General features: G+C 39.3%; 1 protein-coding gene across 3 annotated transcripts; it reads left to right on the top strand.

Moving 5' to 3' along the window:
* Positions 1-20: 20 nt before the first annotated feature.
* LOC132836931 (heterogeneous nuclear ribonucleoprotein H3-like) lies at positions 21-15,228 on the top strand. 3 transcript variants are annotated; one of them, XM_060856508.1, is made up of 12 exons: positions 21-106; positions 2,436-2,551; positions 4,060-4,215; positions 5,643-5,786; positions 8,944-9,082; positions 11,071-11,261; positions 11,453-11,551; positions 11,768-11,889; positions 12,271-12,406; positions 13,000-13,116; positions 13,578-13,682; positions 13,960-15,228. In XM_060856508.1, exons 2-12 carry the CDS (start codon positions 2,473-2,475, stop codon positions 14,055-14,057), a joined length of 1,386 nt encoding a protein of 461 aa, XP_060712491.1. In that variant the 5' UTR covers positions 21-106; positions 2,436-2,472; the 3' UTR covers positions 14,058-15,228. The 3 variants fall into 3 exon arrangements, with proteins under 3 accessions (XP_060712491.1, XP_060712492.1, XP_060712490.1); XM_060856509.1 differs by lacking the exon at positions 21-106 and adding an exon at positions 381-448; XM_060856507.1 differs by lacking the exon at positions 21-106 and adding an exon at positions 383-555.
* The last annotated feature ends 233 nt before the right edge of the window (positions 15,229-15,461 follow it).

Below are 15,461 nucleotides of genomic sequence, written 5' to 3' on the forward strand. Positions count from 1 at the left end.
CGGTAAAGAGCGGGATAATCTGTAGACAAGCCCGCCCCTCCCCCATCCGCCGTTAACGGAAAAAACTCAGTTGTGGTCATTTTACACGATCGTCCTTTTGAATTCGGTAAGGCAAGGAATGTATTTCCCCTCTTAAAATCAAAGCCCGTGAAACATCACTGACGTATGCTTTCGTCGCTGTAGCCAATCAGAGTGGGCTGGTGCAGTTTTTTGAACGTAAATAGTTGAGCGCAAATGATTTAAAAAAATCAGAGGAGTAGCATCTTTGTTGTTTGCTTTCTGCCTGTCGTTTACTCGGTGCGTATGATTGATTTCGGACGAAGATTTTTAAAAGATGATGAGAGACGGGGTTGGGGGAGGGGAGGTCTGACGGCACAATCCCGTTTATTTCCGGCGGATGACGTTAGTAGGCGCTGTCGTGCTGCTGAGGCGAGGAGGAGAGTCGCAGGTAAAGAGAGGGAGCGAAGAAAGCATCGCTTGTGAACGTTATCTTACCGCCGGTCCACCGTCAACTATCTGGCCCCTCTACAGGCGTTTCGATCCTGAAGCTATTCCGTACGCGTCTTCCTGTTTTATGATGGGAGTTGATATTTTAAGGCAGTTTTGGGGAGGGTGGTGGTGATGATATTGGAACACGAGGCCGTTGTGAAGCGCGGCCGCCATTTTACCCGCGTTCGTTGAGGGGGTGCGTTTGTTTTGTAATGGACGCTGCTGCCGGTTCCTTGGCGCCGTTGGGCTTCCCAGTTACTTCCGATCGACTTTCTTTATTTATTTTCGAAGCCTGGCCTCTCATCTCGATCTATCTACGTCCCTCTTTCAGAAGAGAGAATAGCTGCGCGTCCGTAATCGGGCTCGAGGTTTGCTGGCACCCGGCGGAGTGAATCCGGGGAGTTTTAGTTGGTCCCCTTTGTCTCCGCCGTGGTCTTTAGTTGGTGTCTGCCCATCCTCTTCGTCCCGGGCTTGCCGCCACTTCGTTCTCGGAGGCCACGTTCCTCCATTCGGGGTCTTTGGCAGTGTTTCTTCACGTTTTCTTTTTTTTCCTCTCGTGCTACCCTGGCGTGGTCGAAATGCCATCTTCCCTTGTTTCTCGCGGTGTGTTAGCGCCCTGCGTTGGCAAGATCAGTGAAATCAATGACTTGAGGCAAGCCAAATGATTTGAGGACCCCCCCCCCCCCCACAAAAAAAACAAACCGCACGCCAGGGGGTGCGAGAAGATCACGCAGAACAAGCAACTTGACGTTCTCACTCTACCTGGAATTGCAGTTCGTTGTTGCTTTGGATCATGTCACTTCTTTGCACGACCAAAATGTTTTTCTCGCCACTGATTTTGTTTTATTTATTGAATTAATGTGGCTGCAGACATTAAGGTTTTTTTTGTTCATTTTATTTATGCTTTATCTGCTTCTCTGACTCTGTCAGAGACAGAAACGACAGATGTAGGAATGCAGGGTAATCTAGCACGAGGCTAGAAGAACACAGCAAACTAGGAAGGATTGGGAGGTGAAGTCAATATTTTGGGTGTAACTGTTCTTCAGTGTTGACTTCTCCCCGTTATACGACCTGACTTGCTGTGTTCTTCCTTCTTGTGTATTTATCATTGTCTCAGTTGTCATTTACTACACATTCCCAGCTACTAGTGGACTACGGGCAATTGCTGTGGGTCTGGATGAACATGTAGCCCAGACCAGTACGAATGGTAGATTTCTTTGCTGGAAAAATGATTGTGGTAGACCAGATGGTTTTATCTGATTGTCATACTGCATGAAAACAGACCATTTATTCCAAGCAGTCCATTTGGAATATAATGCCAAATTAAATTACTGTCACCTGACCTATATCCCTCCAAACATTTCTTATTCATGTATTTATTTAAATGTCTGCATCCACCACTTCCTCTGGCAATATGTTCCCATGTCTTGAAATCCCACACGAGGGAAAAGCTGTTTACCTCATCTGTACCTAAGATTTTATACATTTCTAAAAGGTTACCAGTCAAGTTCCTACACTCCAGCAAAAAAATGCCCTCAATCCCTGATTCTTCTATTAATTCATCTTCCACCATCTGCCTTGGTGGGACTTAAATCGAGGTCCCCAAACATTAGCTGAATTTCTGGATTAATCATCTAGCAATAGTACCATGAGGCTATTGTGTTAAGATTGTGGTTTTCTATGTTTGCAAAATAAATTCGTGTATGTGTTTGTGTATGCTAGAAAGTATTCCTTGGATTGCCATGGTGTTAGGATGGTAGTTTTGTAGTCATGGTAGTTTTTTTCCATGTGTTGTGATGCTTTTGAATTTTTAAGTATACCCATCTGAACACCCAACAAATCTAACTGTAAAATATTACAGTTAAGTATCCTTGCATTGAAAAGATAAAACCACCTTGCATTGTGTGCAAATATTTATAATTAATCTATTTTTGTATTGCTTTCAGGCTTTGTGAAGAGATCTGTGTGTTACAGGCAATTACAATGGATGAAGATTTTGTTGTCCGTGTCCGTGGACTTCCATGGTCTTGCACTGCTGATGAAGTGTTACGCTTCTTCTCAGGTTTTGTGAATTCATCTCGATGATAAAGCTTTACGGAAAAATAGAATTTTTAACTTGTGACTTTAAAGTTTGGATTTGATGTTTAGGGAATCACTTTCACAGTAACTCCATATAGTAATAGGTAAACTTGGGGTTTCTTGCATGAACTTGGGGTTCCTGAATCTTACTGCAGTGTGTTAAAACAGTTTTTGTCTCTGGGCACCATTTTAAGTACCTGAGAAGAACTGACTTGACACTATTCATACTTGAATTGCTGAATTTTTTTTATGTTTCTGTGCTATACATCTGACTCTTTCTTATTTGTTGGAGCATCATGTGAACCAAGGCTCGGCGGCATGATGGCTAAGTGGTTAGCACTGCTGCCTCATAGCATCAGGGAACCAGGTTCAATTCCAGCCTCCAGTGACTGTCAGTTTCCTCTGGGTGCTCAGGTTTCCTTCCACAGTACAAAGATGTGCAGGTCAGGTGAATTGGCTGTACCAAATTGTCTATCATGGTGGTTAGATGCATTCGGCATGGGACGTACAGAGTAATAGGGTAAGGGAATGGGTCTGGGTGGATTACTGTTCAGAGGGTCATTGTGGACTTGGGCCAAAATCCTGTTTCCACACTAGGGATTCTATAGTGTTAAAATGAATTCGCCTGAAGTTGCAGTCTTGCCTATGGAAATCTGTTGTGGTGAGGAGCACCATAGAAGCTGCTGTTTTTCTGATTTTTTTATATCATGGTCAAAGTTGTTTTTCCTTACTTCCTTATTGACATTGTCAGTGTCTTATATATTGTTTCCTTAAGCAAATGAGCCCTGGCTTATTTTGAGGATCTGAACCTTCTATTGTTTTTTACTCCCTTTTTTTATTTTAAGAGACTTATCGTTTTCTTAGATTTGAATGATCAGCCCCAGTGACTGCATTCCAATTTAAGTCTATAATGGTGTCATATAGTACTTTTTTTTAGCAGTTTTGAGGACAAGGAATTTTACTTTTCCACTCATTTCAATTTGGTTAATCTCACCAGATTGTAATCAAGTCTTTGAACTATCAGTTGACAATTTTTAGAAGTTAAGTATTGTTGGGTTTGCATGCTGAACTGAAATTGAACTAGTTCTGAAGTCTTGCTGTGTCACTGAATTACAAATAGCCAACATCAGAATGCAGCTGGATTCTGCCCAGCTGCTCGTCAGAAATCCTGTTGGCAAAGTTAAAAATTGAAATGATTTTGGACTCTTGAGCTAATTGAAGACTATGAATGTGTGCCCTAATTCTCTAGGAAGATTTTGCTGTGTTTTGTCACATTAAGTAATCAATTGGAGATGCTGAAGGTAGTGATTGGTTTGCTGGAAGCTGACGTGTTAAGTGTCTCAAATGCAAGTGAAAAATGTGTTGTGCCATTAATTTTTTTTTGATCACCAATGCCTTTGCTGTTTTTGCATGTCCTGCTTCATATGCCATCACCCCACACCAATTGGGACAAGAGAAAAAATATCAGTTAATCATATGTGCTGCTTTTAGATTGCAAGATATTAAATGGAACTGCTGGAATACACTTCACCTATTTAAGAGAAGGCCGCCCAAGTGGTGAAGCCTTTGTTCAGCTGGAAAGTGCGGACGATGTAAAGCGTGCCCTTGCAAAAGACCGGGAAAGTATGGGCCATCGATACATTGAAGGTGCGTGACATTTTAAACCATCGCTCAACGTTTGTTTATGTCGCAGGTTCTTGTACCTTGTAGTAGTTGTAGGGGGAGTGTGCAGGCAGAAGAGGGAGAACTGAAATCAACAGCTTTTTATAGAAGAAACATTGAATACTGAAGTTCTGTGGCAATAATCAACTTTTCCAGGATGTTCGTTTGTGCATTACTGTCTTCCACCCTGCTGATTCACATCAGTTCTCGGTTTACACTTCAAACAGACATGTTTCTACTGACTCCTCCCAACCTTCCAATTCTAAACTCCTCAGCCCGATAAACCTCTATTCGTGTATCCCAAATTGGTAGCAAGCCTTTAGCTGCTGAGACTCTCGTCATATTCTGGTCCAAAATACATAGAATGGTGAGAGCTGAAATTTTGAGATTGCTCCTGCTTAATAATGTTACTTTTGCTTCTCCTTTGTAGGAAGTTTAGTTGAATACACAATGACTGAACTGGCAATCGACAACTTCTGACACTTAATAATAGAATTAGCTGATGTTTGTAGTGGAGTATGGTTTTCAGTCCTCGTGACCATGTTCTAATAGAGAGCGTTGCAGAATATATCAATAAGCAAGAGACTATTAAGGTTCAAGGTTTGTGCGAAGATTTGTAGCTCGGGTGCTCGTTGTTGTGGTTCTGTTCGCCGAGCTGGAAGTTTTTGTTGCAAACGTTTCGTCCCCTGGCTAGGAGACATCATCAGTGCTCTGGAGCCTCCTGCGAAGCGCTTCTTTGATGTTTCTTCCGGTATTTATAGTGGTCTGTCCTTGCCGCTTCCACTATAAATACCGGAAGAAACATCAAAGAAGCGCTTCGCAGGAGGCTCCAGAGCACTGATGATGTCTCCTAGCCAGGGGACGAAACGTTTGCAACAAAAACTTCCAGCTCGGCGAACAGAACCACAACAGACTATTAAGGTGACACAAACACACAATGTGCTGGAGGAACCCAGTTTTGACTGCATCTCAGGAGATTGAGATGCATCATGTTTTCAGTTTAATTTCAAGAACCAGCTCTGTCAACTGTTTAGTTCTCTCCAGATGCTGCCTGACTTCAAATTTATCCAGCCCGTTCTGTTTATTTCAGATTTCCAATATTTTGCTCTTAGACTTTTAAGGGTGAATGGGAAAATTTCAATAAATAAATATCTGCTAAAATATTACCAGATAAGATGTTGATATTAATGTCAAACACTTCAGTAGTCTGGACAGTATTGAAAAATGCAGACAGGTGCAATTTATGGGTTTTTTTTGTGAGGTAATCTGCTAGACGTGTACTCAAGTATTATTATTGCAATGCAGTGCATGGCATGAGAAATGACTTTGTCCATGTTGTCTTCTATTGGTATTTGGCAAATAATTGTACAGCATGTTCGTTTTTGTTAGTATTTGCAAACTTGTGTTCACAGTGTTTGAGACTAAAGCCACTGAAATGGACTGGGCACTAAAACATGCTAACCCTAACCAAACTGAGTCCACGAGCGATGGAACAGTGCGCCTCAGGGGTTTACCCTTTGGCTGCAGTAAAGAGGAAATTTTGCAGTTTTTCACAGGTACATGTTAATTTATCACTTTCTCCAATACTGGAACCAAATATTTGGGCTTGTGGATCTGATGTGGGTAGGGGGCACTAATTGTAATGTGGATTACTTTATTTAAGGGTGGATTTGTGTAGCCCATCCAATGGGTTTTGTATTTGGTGTTAGTGTACACAGCTAATGAATTCTATTTCTTTTGTCGATGCAGGGGATGGAATAGCAAAATGATTATGACCTAGAGTGGCACATAGAATTGGGCACAAGGTTTTTTTTTGTTTTTAAAAGGATGCTTTAATGAAAACAATGATTTAAAATATCTGTTTTAAAGCTTAGCATAGTGACTTAGAATAAAGGTAACTTTGATTAAGACATGCCATTTGTTTTCAACATCACCGTAAAGAAAATAGTGTTGGGGATTTTGATAGTGGTTTTTGACAAAGGACATTAGTGAGCTTCATGGTCCTGGCAAAGCTTTGTTGCTCGAAGTCACCAAACTAATTTTGTTGAAAGATGAACTTTTATGGGGCGTAGGTTACTTTTGATGACAAAGCCAGCAAAATTTACTTTTTACCTTTTTTTTTCAAAAAGATACTTTGGGCCTGTGACTTTATCAGTCCTTTTTGGCTTTTCACTTTTAAGACTGAATTGCTTTTTCTTCCAAAGAAGATAATCCTTGAGTCCAATCTTGTGAGCCAGTAATAACAAAATTAGTTGTTCTTGTTAACTTTGGAAGGAATAGTTTAGAATATTAACTTCACCATGCACAGTTGCTAATTGGAAAATGTTAACTGCAGCAGTTAACTCAAAATCTTAACTCTAAATATGTTTGGAGTTCTTTCAAATATTAAGGTTTTTATGGGCTGAAATTTAGCTCTGGTAATAATTCATAATGGTATATCGTACTAGTTATGTGACTTCTGAGCAGTGGTGCTGGTATTCAAAACTATTCCTTTAGTGTTTGTGCACAGTTGAGTGAAATTTCTGGATTCAGGCTATACAGTCATGCTGTAATTTGGCATTTGTTGTGTTGCACCATGGAGTGGTGGATGCAGGTATGTGCTTGCCATTCCAATGGAGTTTCCAAACCCACCTTTTCCAGTGTTGGGATAATTTCACCAAAGGCTGGTCACCTCTTTGATACAGAGGATTTGTGACCTGGGTTATTGGGGCTCGAGCCATTGCTTTTATGGCTGTTAACTGCCTGCCTGCATTTGGCTTCTCACGCCTTCAAATGGGATTACCCACAAAAGGGATGAAACCCTCTAACAGGTGTCTCTCCCTTTTTTTGAATTGGGTTATTTTATTTCCATAACCGTTTTTACTGATATACAAAATGTAAAGATTTTTAAGTTGTGCAACTGATGTCTCAGCACTACAATTCACTGTAGTTACTGGCTGTGAAGAATTTATAACTGGACCAGAAGTTTACATTAATCAGAAAACAAAATTCCTCATTATTCATCCAATTAACATTTATATTATGGTTCAATATAATGCCCCTTACTATGCTTTGTCTCTTGATTTTTAAAAACTGCATTCTCCATTTTTCCGGACGCATGTGCACCTCCAAATGAAGGGACATTTCATGTATGTGTTTACAAGGCTACTTCTCATGCATGAAACTTCATGATGAGCATTGGCAAGATTTTTGACCACTGCAAGGATCTGTGAGCAAAATGCAGTCCTTGTCGCACTAATCCTGTCAGCATGGTCAGAGAGCAAATAAGGACACTGCCTGTGATGCATTATTCACTTCGAGTAGCATTTCAAAAAGTACTGGTTTCCCAGAACTCTGACACTGAATGACTTTGGATTCAGCCAGCTGATGCACTATAGATCTGCCATAGATTTGTAGTATCAGGAGATAGATCGACAATTGAATTTGTGTTGTCGTAAATGTTTCTGTCTGGACTAACTGAAAGTGCTAGAAAAGTCAGGCTTCATATTGAATAAGTTAACTTCAGTGATGATATAATGCAGTCACCTAGCTGTTGGGACCAGCAACTGGTTTGATACTCTTATGGTTTCTTCACAGTCAGTAACTTGCAGCATGTATTATAAATGGACTCTTTTATTTTAAGACCATGCTAAATTGGTGTATTGATGCAGAGTTTGCTTAGTGAATGCACAGGCTGCATATTGCTAATTACCTAAAGCAAAAGGATCCTCAGTTTAGTGTAATACTGGAGCTTGATGCTCTTTACTATTTGTGCAGTTTAAACAGTCAATCACAAGTATTGGATTCTATCACTATGCCTAAGATTTACTTGGAGGAAAGTAGTTAAAGTTTCTGCAATCAGTGTGTAGTTCCTTAATTGCATGCCGATTCATGCATTTCTTCTAAAATTGTTGCATTATTTGTTTTAATTAAGTAAGCTAAGTGTTGTAGGCTGTTAATCAGTAATTATGTCAAATGATATGATATGGGCTGTTTCCACCTAGTAACTGGCACTGAAAAGGTTCTGTTTCACCAGTTTGTGCTGACTCTTAACAGAGTAAGTGGGGCTTCATTCATTTGCTTGCAAATAAGGCCCTAACTTTTGATGTGAAGTGGAGAAAACAGCAATTGTTTTTCTTCATTAACAAACTGCATGAAACTCTCGTCACTGTTCCTTTGTACATTCAAGATAAGAATTGTGCCCAGATACTTAATTTTTTTTTAAAATCCTGGTGACACAAGTGAACAGAAATGTAGTTATTTATTTCTGAAGTTTTGTCAACACGATTGTTACTTTAGGTAGCACAAATCCGTGAACAAGGACAAATTAATCAGGTCTTAGGTTATGCAGTTTGAACTTTAATGTTTATTGGCAGTCATCTTGGTTTCTCTTGTAGGTGTAAGGCTGAAACAATTTGAGTATGACAGTAATGACCTACTGATTGTGGTCATGATTAAATAATTTCTTACAATTTAATTCATGTTTTTAATATTAGTTTAAAACAATGTTGTCCTGCTCCTTTGCAAGTGTTGGTTTATATAAATGTGCAAACATATCTAACTTTTTTTTTGTTGGATCTTTGCTTTATTTAAAAAGCATTCTGCAGCCATTGATTTCATTAGTCAATTCTGACATCAGTACTCAATATTTATATTCTATAGTATGTGCATGAGTAGGAATGTTTCAATTTTTAATATTGTTCCCCTTGTGGGGTATTTGTCCTTGGGTTGAAGGGTTGGAAATCGTGCCAAATGGGATAACATTGCCGGTGGACTACCAGGGGAGAAGCACGGGGGAAGCCTTCGTGCAGTTTGCATCAAAGGAGATAGCTGAAAAAGCACTGGGGAAACACAAGGAAAGAATAGGGCACAGGTGGGGATGGACGGAAGGGTGGCTCATACGTCTTTAAGCCCACTTGTTCAGGTTGCAGAATTCATCTGTTCTTGCAGAGAAAATTGTCGAACCTCCCACATGCCATTGGAAACCTGAGTGGGGACTCAACTGATTGTTCTAAATTGTCAAAATGATGTCTTATACTGCTGGGCCTTCTATATGTTACTTCAAAATTAAATTGATTGAATGATAAGCCAGGGCAATGTTTGCCCTTCAGTCCCAACTTTGTAAAGATTGATTTTTTAGAGGGCCTTGCAGTTAGGATTATCGTGGATGTAAATGTTTTAAAATTTGAATTGTTTCAATTTGACTCAGTTTGAGTAATTTGTTCAAACATATTGATTTGGATTAATTAAATTGCATATCCAAAGTGCAGTTCCAAATTAAATTGTAACATTCACAAAGCAATGTCGCAATTGTGGGACATTTTCTCCCCCGCCCCACTTCATTAATTTATCACTTTGTGCGTCAAGCACACAGCATTCCATGTGTTTGTCTTCATCTCACCAAATGGGAAGATGAAGACTACTTGGTTTGCTGAGTTTTTTAACTGTTCTGTTATTCCAGTAGAAAAGTATTGCACTTGAAATCAGTATTAAGATTCGCGTTCAGAAGCGTCGGTATTAATAGCTAATTGGTGAAATTTTGTCTGAAATGCTTGTGTTGTATCTCTGATATCTTGCATTAAACTTGGTATTTAAAATGTCTGACTTGATGCCTTATTGCATGTAGCTTGAAATTTTATCTCATTCCTCGTTTTGGAGAGAACAGTACTAGATATTTAAAATAGTTCAGGTCCCGTGACTGCGTCACCTTGTGTTTTTTATTTTGTTTTGTTTTCTTTGCAGTTTCCCACCAGACCTTAACTACTTTGAGCCCCCGGTATTGGATGGCACTTGGGGTTGGTGGATTCCAGAATTCTGGAAACGATGCCAAGATTGCGCTCTGTAGTTACTCATTTGCGAAGATGTGTTCCTTTAATCAAATATTTCTGGAGTTGAGGAACTGTACGAGTTGCAATAATAGGATTTATATTCTGATGATGTTTCTGACCATATAGTGGCTACTTGTAGTCAGGTTTCTGGGAGTCATTACAAATCAGATGGTCACAGTAATCACTGGAACTTAGATGGAATATGCACATGACAAATACAATTTAGACCAAATTGCATGACACACATTGTGTTCTGTGTTCTTGGATAGTTCACAAATTTCACTATTGGAACCAGATGCAGGTGAATAGTTCATTATTGGCATCAGGTTCATGAACACCAGACTATGAAACAACCTGCAGTTACTTCATGTAACTGGCTTCTATGTTTCAAATTTTGCTACTGCAAGTCAGACATTTTATATCTAAATGGCAGATTATTTCCAAAATTAAATAGCTGCTATGTTTGAAAAATTGACTATGCTTATTTTTTGTTTAGATAATGTAGACAGATTGCTCTGGTGAAAAGGTAATTAGATCCATTTTCAGACGTGCCAGACTGATCATTGAGTGAATTTCAGGGTCCCATCCAGTTATAATGGATAAGACTGCTGTTTTAAATATACTCGCTCATTAATAATAGAGATACACCAGGATGCATTTGAAAATTTTGCTTTGTGTATGAATTCAGTTTGTGTAAATGTGTTTTTAAAGTTGCTCCCAAAACCTGTCCCTGAGCTATGAAGCACATCCTTTGTCTTCAAGAGTCATGCCGTCAACCTTGACACTTCAGCCTGCTTCCAAAATAAATGATGAAAACATCTCTCTTTGGTGTCTGTGAATGTGGGCTTTTTTTTCCTCTTTTGAAGACCCAATTTCAAATTGCTTATTCTGTTCCAGGATGTGTGTTCTGTTTGAGTGGTTGAATTTTGATGTCTTTTCACCAGAGCAATCTGCAACCATAATACCAACATGTTGAGTAGTGAACTGAAATAGCTGAAGGCAAGATGTAAATATATCAATTGTGGCTGTTTAGGTATATTGAAATCTTCAGGAGCAGCAGAGGTGAGATTCGAACTTTCCATGATCCTCCAAGAAGGTTAATGGGTCAGCGACCAGGACCCTATGACAGACCAATGGGGGGTGGAAGAAGTGGCTACGGTGGTCCAGGGCCCATGAGAGGAGACATGTTTGACCGTGCACGTAGAGGATCTGGCTACGGTGGAGGTAAGAGGAGAATGGGCAGTTTTCGCTCAATTTTTATGAACAGTTGGGCGTTGCACTAATGCATTGCATTTTTCAGACGTATGAATCAATCATCGTAATGTGCCTCTAACTTGAGGCATGTAGTTGAGAGGTTGGAATTAAAGTTTGATCTATCTTTTGGTTGAAGCCAGCCTGTCTCTTTCTCTCCATAGGTTATGGCAACTTTGATGATTATGGTTATAATGATAACTATGGTTATGGGCGTGATGCATACGGACACAATTCCAGAGCTGGTGCAATGATGGATAGAGGTAGGGCATCTTTGCTTAAGAGAAAGAAAGGCGTTTGGCTGAAATTTGGTTAGTGCTTTTAATCAATGGTGTCTTTGCAGCAAAGCAGAAGTTCTTTACTTTGTGCAATTCATTTATTAGTCTAATTCAAATTGTCTAGAACTTGTGATATGTTAATGTTGGATAACTTGATCATGGAGATATATTCAGTTACATACATGATTGTTCTTGCTCTAGCTATGGGCAGTCGTGGTTATGGTGGAGCAGGTGATGCTGGTCCGTTGTTTCAGAATGGTACAGGTCATTACGTACATATGAGGGGATTACCTTTCAGAGCTTCAGAAGGAGATGTTGCTGATGTAAGTGTGACTTTTGAGGAATTTGCTCTACGTTTTGGGGAGGGGAGGTTGTTAAGGGCTTATTTTGTTCAGTTCAAATAGAAACAATTTGAATATTGCATGACATGATGGATGACAGTTTAGTTCTTGTGCTAGCTTTTCATGTGACAGACTGAAGCCCATGATGATGAAAATAGAAGCATAATTTCTTGTTTTTGTCTTTGGTTCCTAATGTGAATGTTACACAGTACAAACCTTTACGAAATTATTGCTTGCTTTTGGACCCATTGTGCTTTCATTAAATGTTGCAAAACAAATGGTTATTTTATTTTGTTTGAGGGGAAATACCTCTAATTTACTTTTGTTCATCTGTTTACAACTGTACTATTACATTCCTTGCAGTTCTTTTCACCGCTGATTCCTGTAAAGATAAACTTTGAATATGGCTCTGATGGTCGGCTTACTGGAGAGGCTGATGTTGAGTTTGCCACACATGAAGATGCAGTTGCTGCTATGTCGAAAGATAAAGCTCATATGCGTAAGTAGTTCAGTGTCATAGGGGTACAGCACGGAAGCAGACTCTTTGGTTCGACTTGATTTTAGCATTTGTCAACAGGTCAGTTTTTCAACTTCAGTTTTCTACCAAGAGCTTCATTGTACATGCTGAGTTTGGATCTGCTAACTTTATACAGATTAGATAAAGTAAGGACAAATTAAGCATTTGGACTTTGATTTCAAAGCTTTCGATGTGACCAATTCACCGAAAGTACTCTGGTAAAAACAACACGCATGCAACTGCAAGAACAATTAAACCAAAACTCAAGTTTTATTCATAACGCAGTCCTTTTAAGTCTTCTTTTGTATTGAAACTCATTTTTAGCTCCCATTGACATGTTTCATATTGTTACTTTGCCAGATGGCTAAGGCCTAATCCTAGAATTGCCTTTTCTGACACTAAATCTTTTGATGCTTCCAGTTCACAAGTTGAAGGGATTATCTTTGCATCTTTTGAAGTTCTGTGGAATTTTGGGAGTTAATTGACTTTAGTTTTTCCTCTGTTTGAGATTGTTCATTAATGTCAAAATGCGTGATTGCAAATTGTGTCCTTACTAACTGAAATTTACTACTTAGAACACAGATACATCGAATTGTTCCTGGATTCCACTGCAAACATGGGAGCTGGGCCTGGTGGCTATGGAAATCACAGAATGGGTGCAATGGGCATGGGTATGGACCATTATGCAGCAGGTAATTTTCTCAAATTATGGCTGTCCATCTGACACTGTTTCTAGTTTGCTTTGTGTCCATGAGTTGATTTTACAGATTTTAGATGGGCCTATATACGCATGTTCGTTAACACTTGTTTGTTCAGCAATGTGTAGGCCAAAAGCTAGAGGATATTGCTGAGCAGGTCATACCCTCCTCGCACACGCGCGCGCGCACACTATTGCAGGGTGTTTTTTTTTTTAAATCCCTTCAACCAATAAGTGCTATCATGCTCCACTCCACCATCTGCTGCCTATTGCAAAGAGTACCTGATCTCAATCCTTCATGTAAAGTAGTTTAGTGCAATATTGAAGCTTAGTGATTTGCAAGCTATACTGGTGAATGTAAACAAATTAGTGCTTTGTTTAAGCAGGGGTTGCTGCTATGGGGTGGGGGGTGGAAGAATGATAGATCTAAGTGCGCATTTTTGTGTTGATACACAGGAACTCAAGGAGGCTATGCTCATAACAGTCAGGCTATGGCCAATAGCTATGGCAATATGGGCAATAGCTATGGATATGGAAATCCTGGAAACACACGTGGATTTGGTAAGTGCAACTGTATGTTATTAAAACTTTGGTTCCAACTTTTGGATGAGTTGCTTTATATGGGAAATGAAGAGCTTTAGGAGAATTTATCACAGTTGACATGTCAATAGCTAACTTGATATGTGAAATGAATAATTGGCAACAATTCATTTAGAGGTTAATTTTCTTTTTACACAAGATTAGGATGCAAGCTGAATGTAATATTGGAACTTGAAAGTTTGTTAATACGAATTTTAAGTAATGATTGTTCTAAAACCTTATTCTCTTTAAATTGCAGGTTATGGTGGTATGGGAGGAGGTGGATATTCAGGCAATCCAAATCAGCACATGGGAATGGGCAACCTCGATACGAGCATGGCTGGATGGAGAATGTAAACTTAATTATGCTCATCAGGCCATGAGCCACCAGCTTCAAGAACCCAAACTCTGCCACAATTTCATAATGGATGACCAATGCAGCAGCATTGCTGTTTGTTTTTTCGTCTGAACCAAAAGCAGTAATATTTTTACTAATAGAGCTACTTTGCAATTCTTTTTATTTTTTTACATGTTTTGGTGTAAACCTAGAAAGCCCATGTTGTCCAGGCTTGGGTAACTTTGTTTGAAGCTTCGGGTATTAGACCTGATGGAGAGTTTAAAACTTGTTTTGATAATTTTGGACTTGAGTGAATGTGGCAAATCAAAGTAAACATCTCGTTCAAAGCCGCCTTTTGATGAATTCTTAATTATTTTAACTAAACTAAATCTAACATTCAATCACCTTTTACAAATATTCTGAGCAAGTTGTGTGATTGTGAATACCTTTTTTACTTGGGTGATACCATTTTAAAAATGAAACCAGGAGAGATTTTGCTTCTGTTTCTATGGTCTTTACCAGAGGATCACCAACAAAATGTCCACACTTTGTTCAATTTGAGGTTGAATGTCACATGTAGAAATGTGCGGTTATGGACATCTGGTGAACATCTTTTACTAATGTCTTTATAAACAATTTCTGTCCCATTCATTCGCCAATTAGACCACAACTGCACATACTGTTCCAAGTTCAAATTGTACGTCTTTTGGTTACCCTGTTCACTTCTGTTGCTCCCTCTAGCTAATTTTAACAGCTACTTGCGAGGTTCTCAGTTGGCATTTGTTTGTCTTCTGGAATGCAGATATAGGGTGTTACAACAGTGTTGAGCTGCCAGTTCCTCCTGCTTGTATCCTTGAGCGTTGCTATTGGAAATCCAAGCAAACGTTTTCTTTGGCAGTTGCTGTTGTTTTTTTTTAACTATGTCTGGTTCACATCGTTTTTAACCTTTTAGATTCTTAATTTCTTGACTGTTAGCAATGTAGTTTTACAAATAAGAAGTGTACCTTGGTACCTTTTTTTCCTGAAAGGTGGTTTTTTTTTGGTTGCCATGCTTTGTTCAGTGGGACATATTGACTTTGACTTTGACAATTGAATGTGCAGCTTCTGAAACCTGTACTTTTTTCAGCATATGTGAAAGATGACTTACTGTACATTTCTAATGGTGAATATAATAAAGTGTAATTTCAGAAATATGTGAACAGGACAAGCTTTCTTCAGGGCTCATGTGGGGCCCCAGTTTAGTCCCTGAACTTCTGTACATGATTGCCAACTTCACACTTGTGCGATTGATCTTGCCTGGAGAAGCAAGGACATTTGAAGATGCTGCTGCTGTACGTTTTTATTTGCAGATGTGAATTACACTAGGTTTCTGTAAATAGTGCACAGGGTACATCGTTTTCATGAATGGCTGAATATGATTATAT

This window comes from Hemiscyllium ocellatum, chromosome 48, assembly GCF_020745735.1.
Source record: "Hemiscyllium ocellatum isolate sHemOce1 chromosome 48, sHemOce1.pat.X.cur, whole genome shotgun sequence".
NCBI classification, from domain to species: domain Eukaryota; kingdom Metazoa; phylum Chordata; class Chondrichthyes; order Orectolobiformes; family Hemiscylliidae; genus Hemiscyllium; species Hemiscyllium ocellatum.